This window comes from Piliocolobus tephrosceles, chromosome X (genome assembly GCF_002776525.5).
Source record: "Piliocolobus tephrosceles isolate RC106 chromosome X, ASM277652v3, whole genome shotgun sequence".
NCBI lineage: Eukaryota > Metazoa > Chordata > Mammalia > Primates > Cercopithecidae > Piliocolobus > Piliocolobus tephrosceles.
Genome location: NC_045455.1, coordinates 67,380,200 through 67,394,555, shown reverse-complemented (window position 1 = coordinate 67,394,555; position 14,356 = coordinate 67,380,200). Strand labels below are relative to the sequence as shown.

Sequence of the window (14,356 nt, the reverse complement as noted above, 5' to 3'; positions counted from 1 at the left end):
TCCGGGAACAAACCTACATTATTTAACTTCACAACCCTATGAGGTCGGTGAAACAAGCCACTCACAAAAACATACTTATGATTCCACTTACAGGAAATGTCTAAAATAATCGATTTGCGGAAACAGAATGGTGGTTACCGGGACAGGGCGGGGGGGCGGGGGGAGAAGTGCGAGGGGAAAAGTGGAGTGTTATTTATTGGGATAGTTTCAGATTTGCAAGATGATGTTCTGGAGATTGGTTGCAGAACAACGTGAACATACTTTACTGAGCTGCACACTTAAAAATGGTTAAGATGGCAAATTTTATGTGTATTTTACAATTATAAAAAAAATGCTGGCACTGAACACAAGAACTTTTTCCCCTAGTCACTTCCTATACCTTTTTTTTTTTTTTTTTTTTGAGACGGAGTCTTGCTCTGTCGCCCAGGCTGGAGTGCAGTGGCCGGATCTCAGCTCACTGCAAGCTCTGCCTCCCGGGTTTACGCCATTCTCCTGCCTCAGCCTCCCGAGTAGCTGGGACTACAGGCGCCCGCCACCTCGCCCGGCTAGTTTTTTGTATTTTTAGTAGAGACGGAGTTTCACTGTTAGCCAGGATGGTCTTTATCTCCTGACCTCGTGATCCGCCCGTCTCCGCCTCCCAAAGTGCTGGGATTACAGACTTGAGCCACCGTGCCCGGCCTTTATACCATTTTTTTATAGCAGTTAATACCAGATAGAATGATCCTTGTTTATGCACTTACTGCTAATCTCTTGCCACTGCAATTTTAAGTCTTCAAGGCCAGGGGTTGTGGCTACCTTTTTACTGCTGTATCCCTGGCACCTATTACAGAGTTTGGCATATACTACTAGCTGCTCAGTTAAATAACTGGCGACTGAGTATGGCCAATCTAGCCACCTATGCTCTGGATCCTGTCCTGTAACTAACTTATCAGTTAGTTAGGGACCATGCTGCCCACCTCCCCTTTGGAGCAAAATAGAAACTTAATGAAAAAACTGATCAGATCCCCTGTCTTCATGTCTTTACCCTGCTCCTCAGTCCTTTCTACTCTAGTTCCTGCCGTATCACACTGATACAGCTCTCACTAAGGTGACTACTGCCCTCCACATCAGTGAACCCAAAGAGCAGTTCGTTTTCTTAGTTTACTTCTGAGCGGCATCACAGCACTGAAATATTTTTCCTTTGGTTTTTTTTTTTTTTTTTTTTTTGAGACGGAGTCTCGCTCTGTCGCCCAGGCTGGAGTGCAGTGGCGTGATCTCGGCTCACTGCAAGCTCCGCCTCCCGGGTTCACGCCATTCTCCTGCCTCAGCCTCCCGAGTAGCTGGGACTACAGGCACCCACCACCACGCCCGGCTAATTTTTTTTTTTTTGTATTTTAGTAGAGACAGGGTTTCACCGTGTTAGCCAGGATGGTCTTGATCTCCTGACCTTGTGATCCACCCGTCTCGGCCTCCCAAAGTGCTGCGATTACAGGCGTGAGCCACTGCGCCCGGCCTCCTTTGGTTTTCTAAGAACACAGCCTCCTTAGCCATTGTTTCCTCTGCAAGTGCATCTTCCACTACAAATGCCCAGTGATTACTGCAGCTCCACAACACAGTCCTAGGCCGTTCTCACTTCAGACCCCAGATCCAGGAAGTCTCATCCTTACCTTCTGCTTTAATGAAGGTAAGGCAGAGAACTCAATCTCTAGCCTGGTCCTATTCTCTGGACTCCAGACCACTATTTCCAACTTGCCGTACTTGACAGTCACTTGGATGTCTCAACACAACCCAAACTGAGCTCATCACTTTGCACCCCAATGTCTGATTCTCTTTCCTATCTCATGTTACTTCCACTCATCAGTTACTATAACCTGGAAACCTAGAAATCATCCCCAATACTTCTCTCTCCCCAAACTTGGCATCACCAGCTCCTCCTCAGCAGCCAAGTATTTCTTGATTCCATGCATTTCATGGACCTATTCACTATCTCGTCTCTGTGCTTCACTCACTCAATGTGACCAGCGACCTCTACGTCACTAAATCCAAAGGACATTTCCTGTCCTTAGCCTTACCAACTAGTGATCTTTATTAATGTTATCCCTCTTGCTTGATGATTTTCCATATAGAATACCAAAATCCTTTTCATGACTTACTAGACTATGGGGTCTGGCCCCTCCCTATCTCTTTAGCCCTTTCCCATTCCCCTATTAATCCTTCCCATTATAATCTTTCATCTAGCTATACTTGCTTTCTTTCACTTCCTCAAATGCCCCATGGTGCTCCTCACAAGGCTTTGTACATACTCTTACATTGCTGGAAAGCTTTTCCAGTCAATCTGCCCAGTAAACTCCTGCCTTTTCACCACAGTGAAAATTTTGGCTGGCACTTCTAAGGGCTCAACATTAGCCTGGTTATCACCTTTCTCAGTAGCCAATTTCCTCTACTATGTATATCATTGTATACCTCATTTTTTCTAACATTTGTCAAAACTTGTCATTTTTTTATTCCTGTTATTTTTACAAGTATCCTGTGCCATAGCATAGTACCTGGTACAAGACAGAGTATTCAGTATTCGAGTTTTGTTTTGTTTTCTTTTTTTTGAGACGGAGTCTCACACTCTGTCACCCAGGCTGGAGTGCAGTGGCGCAATCTTGGCTCACTGCAACCTCCACCTCCTGGGTTCACGCCATTCTCCTGCCTCAACCTCCCCGCCACCACGCCCGGCTAATTTTTTGTATTTTTAGTAGAGATGGGGTTTCACCGTGTTAGGCAAGATGGTCTCAACCTGCTGACCTCGGTGATCTGCCTGCCTTGGCCTTCCAAAGTGCTGGGATTACAGGTGTGAGCCACCGTGCCCGGCCTAGTATTCAAATGTTTCTAAAGGCTTAGTCAGAATTCTTATTTATATAAGACTGAAAACATCGAAAGGATACATATGTAGACTGTGATCTCATGAATAAAACTAGGCTAAATATGAAATTAATTCTTATATTTAGAGTTGAAAAGGGGTAGATGCCTAACGATTTGGGTCAAAGAGAGCTGATGATAAAGAGGGTGTGACGATCACAAATCTAATTATGATGAAGCTGGTAAAATAACTGAAAGAATCCCCCCACATTAATGGAATCAAATGTCCAGATAATGGAATGTTCCCATTCATTCCAAAGTACCCAGAAACCAGTCACACCACATTCCTTATCGTTGGAATCCTTGGAGTGCCTCAAGCTGACAGGAACCAGGTCCAGCAATGACTTTTATGAGAATGGATGAAATGCAAGGTGTGTTCGGGTAGAAGAAGAAAGCTGATTTAAAAAATGGATTAAGTCTCCTCTGCTATCTGGAAATAACAAACTCTACTCCCAATCAAAAACAGTTAATTTGTAATGATGGATATTTAAGTTTCTTTCTCTTTTGAGACAGGGTCTCACAACTCTGTGGCCCAGGCTGGAGTGCAGTGGCACAATCTCTGCTCAGGTGTATGGCAGCCTCACCCTCCAAAGTAGCTGGGACTACAGGCGTGCTCCACCAGGCCCAGCTAAGTTTTAAATTTTTTTTGTAGAGATGAGGTCTCACTATATTGCCCAGGCTGGTGTCAAACTCCTGGGCTCAAGCGATCCACCCACCTTGGCCTCCCAAAGTGCTGGCATTACAGTTGTGGGCCACTGCACCCAGGTTAAGAAAGGATCTTGTAGGAAGCAAAGCTAGGCAATAAATAACAAAGCTCCCTCAACATGAGTACCTTGTTTCTCAAGCTCTTCTTATTCCTGTAGGAAATGTTTCCATAAAATACCCTGCCTCAAAAATCTGATTTTATGTTTAAAATATGTAAAATGTATACTTTATAACACTTTGGCTTGTATTACCAATAAAACTTTTACTTACCACCTAGTAAAGTTGCTGTCCCACGAAGATGTTCCTTATCTTATGGCTTCTCACATTATTTGGCACAAGGCCCCATGCATCTTTGGGTACCACAGTTTAAGAGAATTCCTCAAGGTGTATGGCAATTTGCTAGGGTAGGGAAGGGGGATGCTATATAAGAAATTCCCTGCAGAGAATTCTTTATAGCATGGCTCAGCCATAGTTTCTGTTTTTAATAATTTAATAGATGATTTTAAATTTTCTGATGGGGCGAATCTCTCAACAATGCTTCAAGAAGTGATCTTCAAACTATGCTATGATTTTCCAACTCCAGTTTTCCCTAGATAACTTTTGAGATTTTCACCTAGAAGTGTTTGAAAAACACTTGTTGAGATTTGGGCAATTAACACATTTGATTGTTTTACAATCCTGTATTTTAGCCACAGGATAAATTTAAGAGGTAACTAGTTGCTCCATATTTCTATTTCGTTATCCCAAGTCCCTTGAAATAGGTGTTCAGTACTACCTGGAGTTTCCTACATATGATTTGGGAAATTAGGTTAGGCCTGCCTCCAATTTTTCCTAAAACTCAGAATGAAGAAAAGACACATTTTGTCTCCTTTTTCCATCTTATGCATCTGAGGAAAGCCTGGGACTGTTCACACAAGAAAGTCATGATTTAGGCTGTCTCATTTGAGTGGAGTTTTCTATAGGAATTGATTTAGGATGGTGGTTTACAATCAGGGATGGTTTTGGGCCCCCAGATGTTTGGCAATGTCTGGAGACATTTTTGGTTGTCTTAACTTGGGGAAGGAGAGAGGCGCTACTGCTATCTAGTGAGTAGAGCCCAGGGATACTAAACATCCTATATTGCACAGGGCAGATGACACACAACAAAGAATTATCCAGCTGAAAATGTTAATAGTGCAGGGTTTAAAAAACCCCAATTTAGGCCAGGTGTGGTGACTCACGCCTGTAATCCCAGCATTTTGAGAGGCCGAGGCAGGCAGATCACTTGAGGTCAAGAGTTCGAGACCAGCCTGGCCAACATGGTGAAACCCCATCTCTACTAAAAATACAAAAATTGGCCAGGCGTGGTGGCAGGTGCCTGTAATCCCAGCTACTCAGGAGGCTGAGGTAGGACAATCACTTGAACCCGGGAGGCAGAGGTCACAGTGCGTCGTGCCATTGCACTCCAACCTGGGCTAAAGAGCGGGAAACTCCATCTCAAAAAACAAAAAACAAAAAAAAATTTAGGCCTAAGTTAGTTGAGGGATTTTATGGGCAAACAGTGGGATTAGGTTGCAACGCCAAATCCCTTTTCCCACACATTGTATATAGTACTTTTGGAGAATCATTCTATCACTGTTTTTCAGCTATCTAAACAAGTACAACATTTATACCCACAGCTTCATATACAGAAATTATATTTCCTTTCATCCCAAGAGTTAAGTAAACTTCCCCAGTTTAACTAGCATTAAAATTAACCACCACTGTAAGACAACGGACATTCGTGAATGTCAGTTGCTCTTGTTTACTTGTTTATCCGCATTAACTAAGCCCCTGAAAGGATGAATGACCCTTCTTTAAATATTTTCTTTTCATATAAAAATAGAATTTTTTAAAAGATGGGGTCTTGCTATGTTGCCCAGACTGCTTCCAAGCTCCTGGTCTCAAGTGATCCTCCTGCCTCAGCCTCCCAAGTAGCTGGAGCTACAGGTGTCTGCCACCAACCATGCCCTTCAGGACGACCCTTCTGAAAGAAATGATGGCAAGACTATGAGTACTATCACATTTACTTATATATCAACTTATTTTAAAAATAATTTGAAGTGGCATTATACAAAAGTAAACATTTCTACACTCAAAAGTGGCTGCTCCTTTGTTCTTCTAATTAATGCAAGATTTCACTTAGTGCCATAACTTTACCTAACAGGTTAAAACTTTTAGGTTGGCGCTGATTACTATTTTCCATAGTCACATGTTTTCAAGGGTTAGCCAGGTCTTAAAGAGTTTTTGTTTCATGAAAGTCATATCATACCATCATCTCAAAAAAATGGGCTTTTTCTAAGTTACAGTATTTAAACCTGAGACACAAAGGGAAAATGCCATGTGATGACGGAGGCAGAGACTGGAGTGATGCAGCTGCAAGCAAAGGAATGCCAAGGATTGCCAAGAACCACCAGAAGCTAGGAAGAGGCAAGGAAGGATCGTCCCCATGAAAGCCCCCAAAGAGAGCCTGGCTCAGCCATCACCGTGATTTCAGACTTCCGGTCTCCAGAAGTGGATGACAATATATTTCTATTGTCTGAAACCACCTGGTTTGTGGTACTTTGTAATGGCAGCTTAGGAAACTAATACAGATTTTGGTAATTCTTATTTGTCACAAAATAGTCTCAAATCTATCATTATTATTGATCATCCTAGTTTGTTAGAGTTGAGATGGAGCAGGAACCCCTCTTAAGGGCCTGCCAGGTGTCCCCCAAGCATGGAAATAAAGGAAAATTTTGAGTTCCTTCAAGGGAAATTCCAGGCACCTAGCTAGCCCTATGAATAAATAAGCAACCTGATAAGCAAGAGAGTAATAGTAGCTTAAAACAATAAGCAAGGAAGTCACAGGATATTTGGTTCCTTACAGAAACTAAAGATAACATCTTAACATATGTCCCTGAGTTGTTCTTCAGAAACCTGGAGCCCCACCAAATGGATCCACTGGCCAGGGAAGGGGGAACTGAGGACTGAGCTCTGACTGCCATTCTTTGTTCTCAATGTCTTCCTGAGGGGCCTATAGGAAGTCACGCCCATGGGGCAGCTTAGCATTCTTTTCTGCTGACCCCAAGTTTTTTGACAAAGCTTTGACTCCTTAATCAATTGCAAATAAGAAAATCTTTAAATTCACCTATGACCTATAAGTCACCCCCTGCCACCCTGAGTTTCAAGACAGGCCACCTTTTTAGGCCAAACCATTGTGTATTGATGTACAATTTTGCCTGTAACTTATACTTTCCTGAAATTCACCCCTGCCTTTAAAACCCTTGCTTGTAAAGCCATGAGGGAGGTTGGGTCTTAAGTGTGAGCTGCCTCATTTTTCTTGTTTGGTGCCTTGCCTGCAGATAAATGCCCTCCTTTTTCCTGCTGCAAAACCTTGCTGTGAATGTTTGGCTAACTGTGGCAGGTGAACAGACTTCAGTTTAGTTCAGTAAAATGGTGTGAATGAGATATTAAAATACAATAAAAGAGTAATTCATGATTTACCTCCATTGTGATTTTTTAAAAATAATTCCAAATTTAAATTTAACCATACAGAAAACAAGTTATTTTCAGAAATAAGTTTTCAATGTTTTATCATATTTGATAGCAGCTTTTTTTATTGGTTACAAAACCTAAGCCCATATACAAAATTAGGAACACATTTAGATGCCTCTTTTGAAAGAACGTTTTAGTCTTTTTAAACTGAGTTTAAAAAAAAAATAAAAACAATGCAATTTTTAAACACTGTTTTGAAAACTTAAAAGTGCAGCAATATACTTAGTTTCCTTTATCTATGAAATGGTGCAATTCCAATTCAAAACTGGTGAGGTCACAAATTGAATCAAGGAAATGCATACAAATGTCTGCACTACTTGATGCTAATGTTCACTTAAATGTTAGTTTGCACTTTAAAACATGAGAGGAAATAGGAATCATCACAGTAGAGGCCCAATTTTAATCATAATGTGTGCAAATTTTAAAAGGTAACTGTCAGTTAAGTAAGGAAAGTCCAGAAGAAACTAAACTGGAAGGGGTACAGTTCACAATATCAAGAAGATTTGGACTTTTAAGGGTTTCACCGAAGTTTGTGACCTTAATTAGCTTTTACGTTGTTATTCCTACTTTTAGTGAACACCACGCAGTTTCAAAAATTTAGACTATAGTGTCCAAACAGGATGCAGTTACCATATGAAGCTTTAACTCAAAATTTGGATAAAGAAAAAAAGGCACAATGAACTTCAACTCAATTTTATGTGCACAAGAGTTGAAAAATCTGAGCCACCTTAAAGAGAAATTGATTCTAAAATTTATAAAACCTATAAATAATCAGAGGCCAAACCACTATATTAAAACAGATTCTCTAGCAAGTAAAAATCTTGCAGTTTAAACATACGCTTGTATCCACTTTAGATACAAGACAAAACTCACTCTTTAAAGTGGCTCCACCTTGGCAGATACATATATTTGTAATGAATGCACACCTGCTATGTGTTGTTTATCAGTGAAAACACCCCAGCTGATTCACAAAGCTCTGATGGCATCTGTCTCATCTTCATCACAGTAAATACACCCCCCAATGGATAACTAAATTAGTTTAGATTTTCTATCCCTTCACATCAATGCATTGGGAAATTATACCCAGTAAACAAGAGCAACAATACTATTTCTGTGACAGCACAAATTATTTAGTTTAAAAATTTTCAAATCCATATTCTTTCATTAATAACTGGGCCAGACAATTTACCAAAAGCAATAACTTGACATAGTAATAGGATTTTGCAGAATTACTTAGAGATCACTGCAAATCAGGTTTATGTTAAATAACTGCAAATTACTCCTCTACACAGATCCCTGTCTGAATCTTTTAATATGTGAAGATGCTTTTAGAGTAGGATCTGAATTAACTTTCCCAATACTCAAAGAATGAAGTCTTATGACACTTCTAAATAGTTGCTGGTTTGTTGCCAACCACATTATCAAAAGCACTGGTTACTAAGTAAAAAATATTTTAAGACTAAATTACAGTAAACATGAAAGCTCCACAGTTTAAACCCAATATAAATCAACCATATCCAATTATCAAATTAAAACAAAGAATATTAACTCCTGAAAGCTGAAAGCAAGATTTTTTAAAAAACATCACCAATGGGTATTTTAGACTTTTGTAGTTTTTTTTTTTTTTTGTCTTGTTTTTTGTTTTGCTGTTTTTCCTTTATAGTCAGGGACTCTTGCTTTCAACTTAAACAGAAGTTCAAGTCCATAACAGGTTGCAGCTCAGGTAAAATACCATGCACAGCATTTGATTACTTCAAAACAGCAGGAACACACAGGCTGAAGAGAGTGGTCAAATAGGGCTTGCTGTTCTCAAAAATTAGGTATAATGGCAAAAGCATTAATATCCATATCTAAAGTTCTTCCTCCAACCCTGGCTTCTGAGGCAGATAATAAACACATCAATTACTGGTAGATGAAGTACAGTTTTTTTTTTAAAACTTATCTGTTTATTCAATAACCAAGTTCCTTGTTTTTAAGTTACTTTTTTTGTGTCAGTTCCACCAATGAAAATCATTTGGCTTGTACTTTAAAATCTATTCTTCCACATAAAGAATATGAAAATATGTTTGTGGAGGACAATGATGGAGGCTCAGATCACACTGCACCTCTTTAGTCTTCCAACTTGTATATGCATCATACCAAAGTGTCTTGATCCACAGCGCACCATTTTCCAAAGGAGTATCAGTGGGCAGCTGACATGTCACCACTATGGAATATTTATTCTAAATTGGAGACTGCAGTTGTCAGCCTGTGGCACCAGGGAACAGGGAAAAATAGGGTAGTTGAGATTGTTAAGGAGAGTTCTAAAACAGTTTAGGAAATCATGCATATGCATTTACAGTCCATGTGATAGTGACTTTTGGCAACTGCAAAGTGACTGAGACATGGCTTGCTTTAGAAGCATCAAAACAAAGAGGCATGTGTGTCTTGGAGCCTTTTGTTGCTGTTGTTCTTATCATTTGGTAGCCATCTGGTGGTGCTTCATATTGAATGTGGGAAAGATGCTGCACTCAACTGAACTTAAAAATTAAATTCTTTTGTTTGAAGGTTGGCTGTTGGATCAAAATTGTAAGTACCTCCTTGTGTTGCTTCAGGAATGAGGCAGGGATCTTCATCAATCTATAAAAAAAACAAGAAAAAAATCTTTATTAGGTTATGATACCATACATTATGATGTAAATGGAATTAACTTTTTACCTCTTAGCAAATAATTCTATGTGAATGCTTTAATCACCTAAAAATATTCGGATAAATCAATAATTTTAGTAACAAATTTAACAATTTAAAATTTAACACGTTTCAAAACTGCATCCTTAAGTTTCTATATTTGTAGATTTATTTAACCTATCTGAACATACATCACTTACATAATTACTATTTCTTCTTAGTTAATAGATAACAAATGAAACAAGAACTGTTTTTACAACTTTACCTTATAATGAAGTTTCAAAGTATTTAAGAGAAAGTGACTGATGGAATGTCTAATAGAAATACAGTACAAACTCAGGTCATCCTAGTAATAAAAGGAAAACTCTCAGTAAATTTACATTGTGTATAGGTTTTCATTTACATGAAGACACACCCTATTTTAATATCTACTTACATCATCACCAGAGAAATACTGATCTATGATTTCAAATGCTAATTTATATATGTCTTCATTTTCATGTTGCTGTAAAACTTCAATTTTCTCCAAACCTGGTAAGAATAAAATAATCAAAATAACTGGTTAATTGATAAGGAGATACTAATCAAAACCATGCTCATTTTGATCATGGAGAAATCCTAAGGAACTCAGAACACACTGCTCCCCCATTTAAGATGGTGATTTGTCTAAAAAACAGATAAAACACGGGGCTGGTTCTAGTTGGAGGACCAGAATCCCACTAATTTTTTTCCTTCTTAGAAGCCCATGAGGTACCCGGATCCCTGAGGCAGGCAGTCTAAAAAAACACCCAAACAATCCATTTGACAGAGGGAAGCTGTGGCATAAATATGTAAAGAGACTTATTTCAAGTTATATGGCAAGTTTGTGACAGTACTAGAACTGACTCCCCCACACTGCTTTAATATAATCTTACTAATCCTTTTTTTTTTTTTTGAGATGGAGTCTATCTCTGTCGCCCAGGCTGGAGTGCAGTGGCGAGATCTCGGCTCACTGCAAGCTCTGCCTCCTGGGTTCACGCCATTCTCTTGCCTCAGCCTCCCGAGTAGCTGGGACTACAGGCACCTGTCACCATGCCCGGATAATTTAGAGACAGCGTTTCACTGTGTTAGCTAGGATGATCTCGATCTCCTGACATCGTGATCCGCCCCCGCCTCCCAAAGTGCTGGGATTACAGGCATGAGCCACCGCGCCCGGCCTTTTTTTTTTTTTTTTTTTTTTGGAGACGGAGTCTCACTCTGTCCCCAGGGCTGGACTGCAGTGGCGCGATCTTGGCTCACTATAACCTCCACCCCCTGGGTTCAAGTGATTCTCCTGCCTCAGCCTCCCAAGTAGCTGGGATTACAGGCTCCTGCCACTACGCCTAGCTAATTTTTTGTATTTTTAGTAGAGACGGGGTTTCACCATGTTGGCCAGACTGGTCTTGAACTCCTGACCTCATGATTTGCTCGCCTCAGCCTCCCAAAGTGCTGGGATTAAAGGCGTGAGCCACCGCGCCCGGCCAATCTTACTAATCTTACTGCCTCATAAAGTAATTTGTATCTTTCTCTTTGTTTTCCAAATGTTAGTACTTTTATATAACCACAAAATAAGTTTTTAGAACCTTATAATTGGTATAAAAGAGAAAGATTTAAATTTTGAAAAACTTTCTTTAAAAAATGAATAGAGGTCTTATGTCCTATAGCCACAATGAACCTGGGGGAAAATATTTCCAGAACAGATACCATAGAATGCCTTCATTTATATTTCCAATGTATTTACTCCACACGTCATATACACAAGTTTACCAATTTCAAACTTTAATATTCTTCCTTGAAATGTCTTTTTGAAGATTATGTTAAAATAGTTGCATTTTTTCCTTATATACTAATAAACCAGAAGAATGGGGGAAATAGTTGCCAAAGTGCTTTATACAATATTATAAAATATTAATATGTATCCTAATTATTACTCCTATAGACAAAAGTAACTATATTGATAAAAAGCTGAAGAGTAATAATTCTCTAAGTTGCTCAAACTTGCTGGGTTATGAACCTGACTACAATGCTAATTTTTAATTATCTTAAAATATTGAAAAAGCAGAATGAGCAGTGAATTAATAGTAAGAAGATCTGGATTTTTATTTTGCTTCTATCACAACCTACTTCTGTGACCTTGGACAAGACTCCTTAAAATCTCTGGAATAATTTATTCTCAGGAAATCCTCCCGGCCGGGTGCAGTGGCTCATGCTGTAATCCCAGCATTTTGGGAGGCCGAGGTGGGCAGATCACCTGAGGTCGGGAGTTTAAGACCAACCTGACCAACATGGAGAAACTCTGTCTCTACTAAAAGTATAAAAACTTAGCCGGCGTAGTGGCGCATGCCTGTAATCCCAGCTACTCAGAAGGCTGAGGTAGGAGAATTTTAACCTGGGGGGCTGAGGTTGCGGTGAGCAGAGATTGAGGCATTGCACTCCAGCCTGGGCAACAAGAGCAAAACCCTGTCTCAAAAAAACCAAAACCCAAAAAACAACAACAAAAAGAAATCCTCCCGGTCTGAGTGTTCTATGATCCTACTGCATTTGTTTTCTCTTAAAAAATAAACAAACAATAGAATATTCATATAAAGTAGTCAATGAAATGTAAAATCTAAAACATGACATTATGATAAACTAAGGTTTAGACATGTTAGTACATATTGAACATGTACATTTAAAAACACAATTTTAACATGTTTCACATGTCATTACTAAAGAATAATACAGCATGTCAAATCACAATTATTTCTCATTAAAATTTCAAAGTAACTGCCACGGTAACAACTTCGGCATGTAGTTGTGGCAATCATAAGAACCATTACGACATTGAAACAAAGTATCTAGGTGACTCAGAAGTCAGTAACCTTTTCCAACTATATGAACAGTATTTCCTAAAGTGGAGTCCACAGAATTACATGGTAATAACACACACACAAAAGTGTTTCATTGTTAAGGAGTTTAAGAAATGCTGGATTAAATAAAGCTTTAAAATTTATGTAGTGGTTGCAAGGGCTCTTAATTTGCTGTCATACACTGTGACTTCAAGAGAAGTATTAGTGTTTCCTAAAATGCAATGTCAGGCCAGGCATAGTGGACCATGCCTATAATCCAAGCACTTTGGGAGGCCAAGGCAGGTGGATCACTTAAGGTCAGGAGTTCGAGACCAACTTGGTGAAACCCTGTCTCTACTAAAAACACAAGAATCAGCTGGGTGTGGTGGTATGCACCTGTAATCCCAACTACTTGGGAGGCTGAGGTGTGAGAATCACTTGAACTCGGGAGGCAGAGGTTGCAGTGAGCTGAGATTGTGCCACTGCACTCCAGCCTGGGTGACAGAGCAAGATTCTGTCTCCAAAAAAAAACTATGTTGTCAATCTCTAGAAGGTTACACAGAGACCTTCACAACCAGTTTTTGCAAAGTATGGACTACTACTCTCTTGTGGAAAATCCTCTTGGAATGCAAACATAGTGAATAAAGAAAAGCAACATACAGTGATCATTTAAAAACAACATATCCTAGTAATTTTCTTTCTACTAAGTTGACTTTAAAGAACTAATGTTTCAGAGTTCCAGTGCTCAAATATTCTTCTTCAATCAATCCACTCTTACCTCCACATTCCTCTATTATTTCAGCTATTGTGCTTGCTTCATCACCAGCCATTATCAGAATGTTTTTTAGACCATCTAGAACCACCTGAACCACTTGAGAATCTTTCACTGACAGTAAATTACAGAATGGTGGTATTACATTCTGCTGTACAAGGTACTCAACCTAGACAACAAAAGAGAAGATATATTTTTATTTATATAATTATCTATTCCCCAGCAGGGTGTCGTGCTACATGGAAGGCTGAGGCAGGAGGGTATCTTGAGCCCAGGAGTTGGAGGATGTAGTTGTTATGGTCACGCCAGTGAATAGCAACTGCACTCTAGCCTGGGCAACACAGTTATCTTTTCCCCAAAAAGAACATAACACAGTCAGCAACTGCTAAACATAAGACAGTAGCATGCTTTCCAGTATTAACAATCATTAACATACAGGTTTTCAAACTCACCTGATCTTTTCTGCCACTTATTGTTAAGTTGCTGATTGCCCAAGCAGCTTCTTTTTGTGTTCCAAAGTCCCCCTGAAGATTAAAAATAAGAGATCATAAAATGGACTCTTTATCCAAAAAGTCTTGGTTATTAACAGATTAATAGACACGGTGAACTCATAATATGACCAACCTTAGCAAGCTGATGAATAATCATAGGAATTAATCCAGCATCTATTACAGCTTGAACTTGTTGCTGGTTGCCTGCTGTTATGTTGGAAAGGAACCACACTGCTTCCTATAATTGAACAAAATATAAGGCAACTTTATTTGAAAAATAATACCTTTAATGCCTATTTTAATATATTTTATATAGACAATAACAAAATCACTTAAATTATGTTAAACAGACTGCATCTAAAAAGTGATTAGGTATACAAAATCTTCCATTTGAAACAATAAGGAAATTTCTACTAATTATATTTGGGCTCTAA

General features: G+C 39.2%; 1 protein-coding gene across 2 annotated transcripts in view; it reads right to left on the bottom strand.

Annotated features, from left to right (window-relative positions):
* Nucleotides 1-7,180: 7,180 nt before the first annotated feature.
* Nucleotides 7,181-14,356, bottom strand: part of KPNA3 (karyopherin subunit alpha 3) — a 94,313-nt gene continuing 87,137 nt past the window's right edge. For both annotated transcript variants that reach the window (XM_023187314.1, XM_031934941.1), the window contains exons 13-17: nt 14,056-14,160; nt 13,884-13,955; nt 13,438-13,600; nt 10,250-10,344; nt 7,181-9,765 (exon numbers count right to left, since the gene is read on the bottom strand). In XM_023187314.1, coding sequence (XP_023043082.1) covers nt 9,667-9,765; nt 10,250-10,344; nt 13,438-13,600; nt 13,884-13,955; nt 14,056-14,160 — 534 coding nt within the window. In that variant the 3' untranslated portion in view covers nt 7,181-9,666. The remainder of the gene's footprint in view (nt 9,766-10,249; nt 10,345-13,437; nt 13,601-13,883; nt 13,956-14,055; nt 14,161-14,356) is intronic.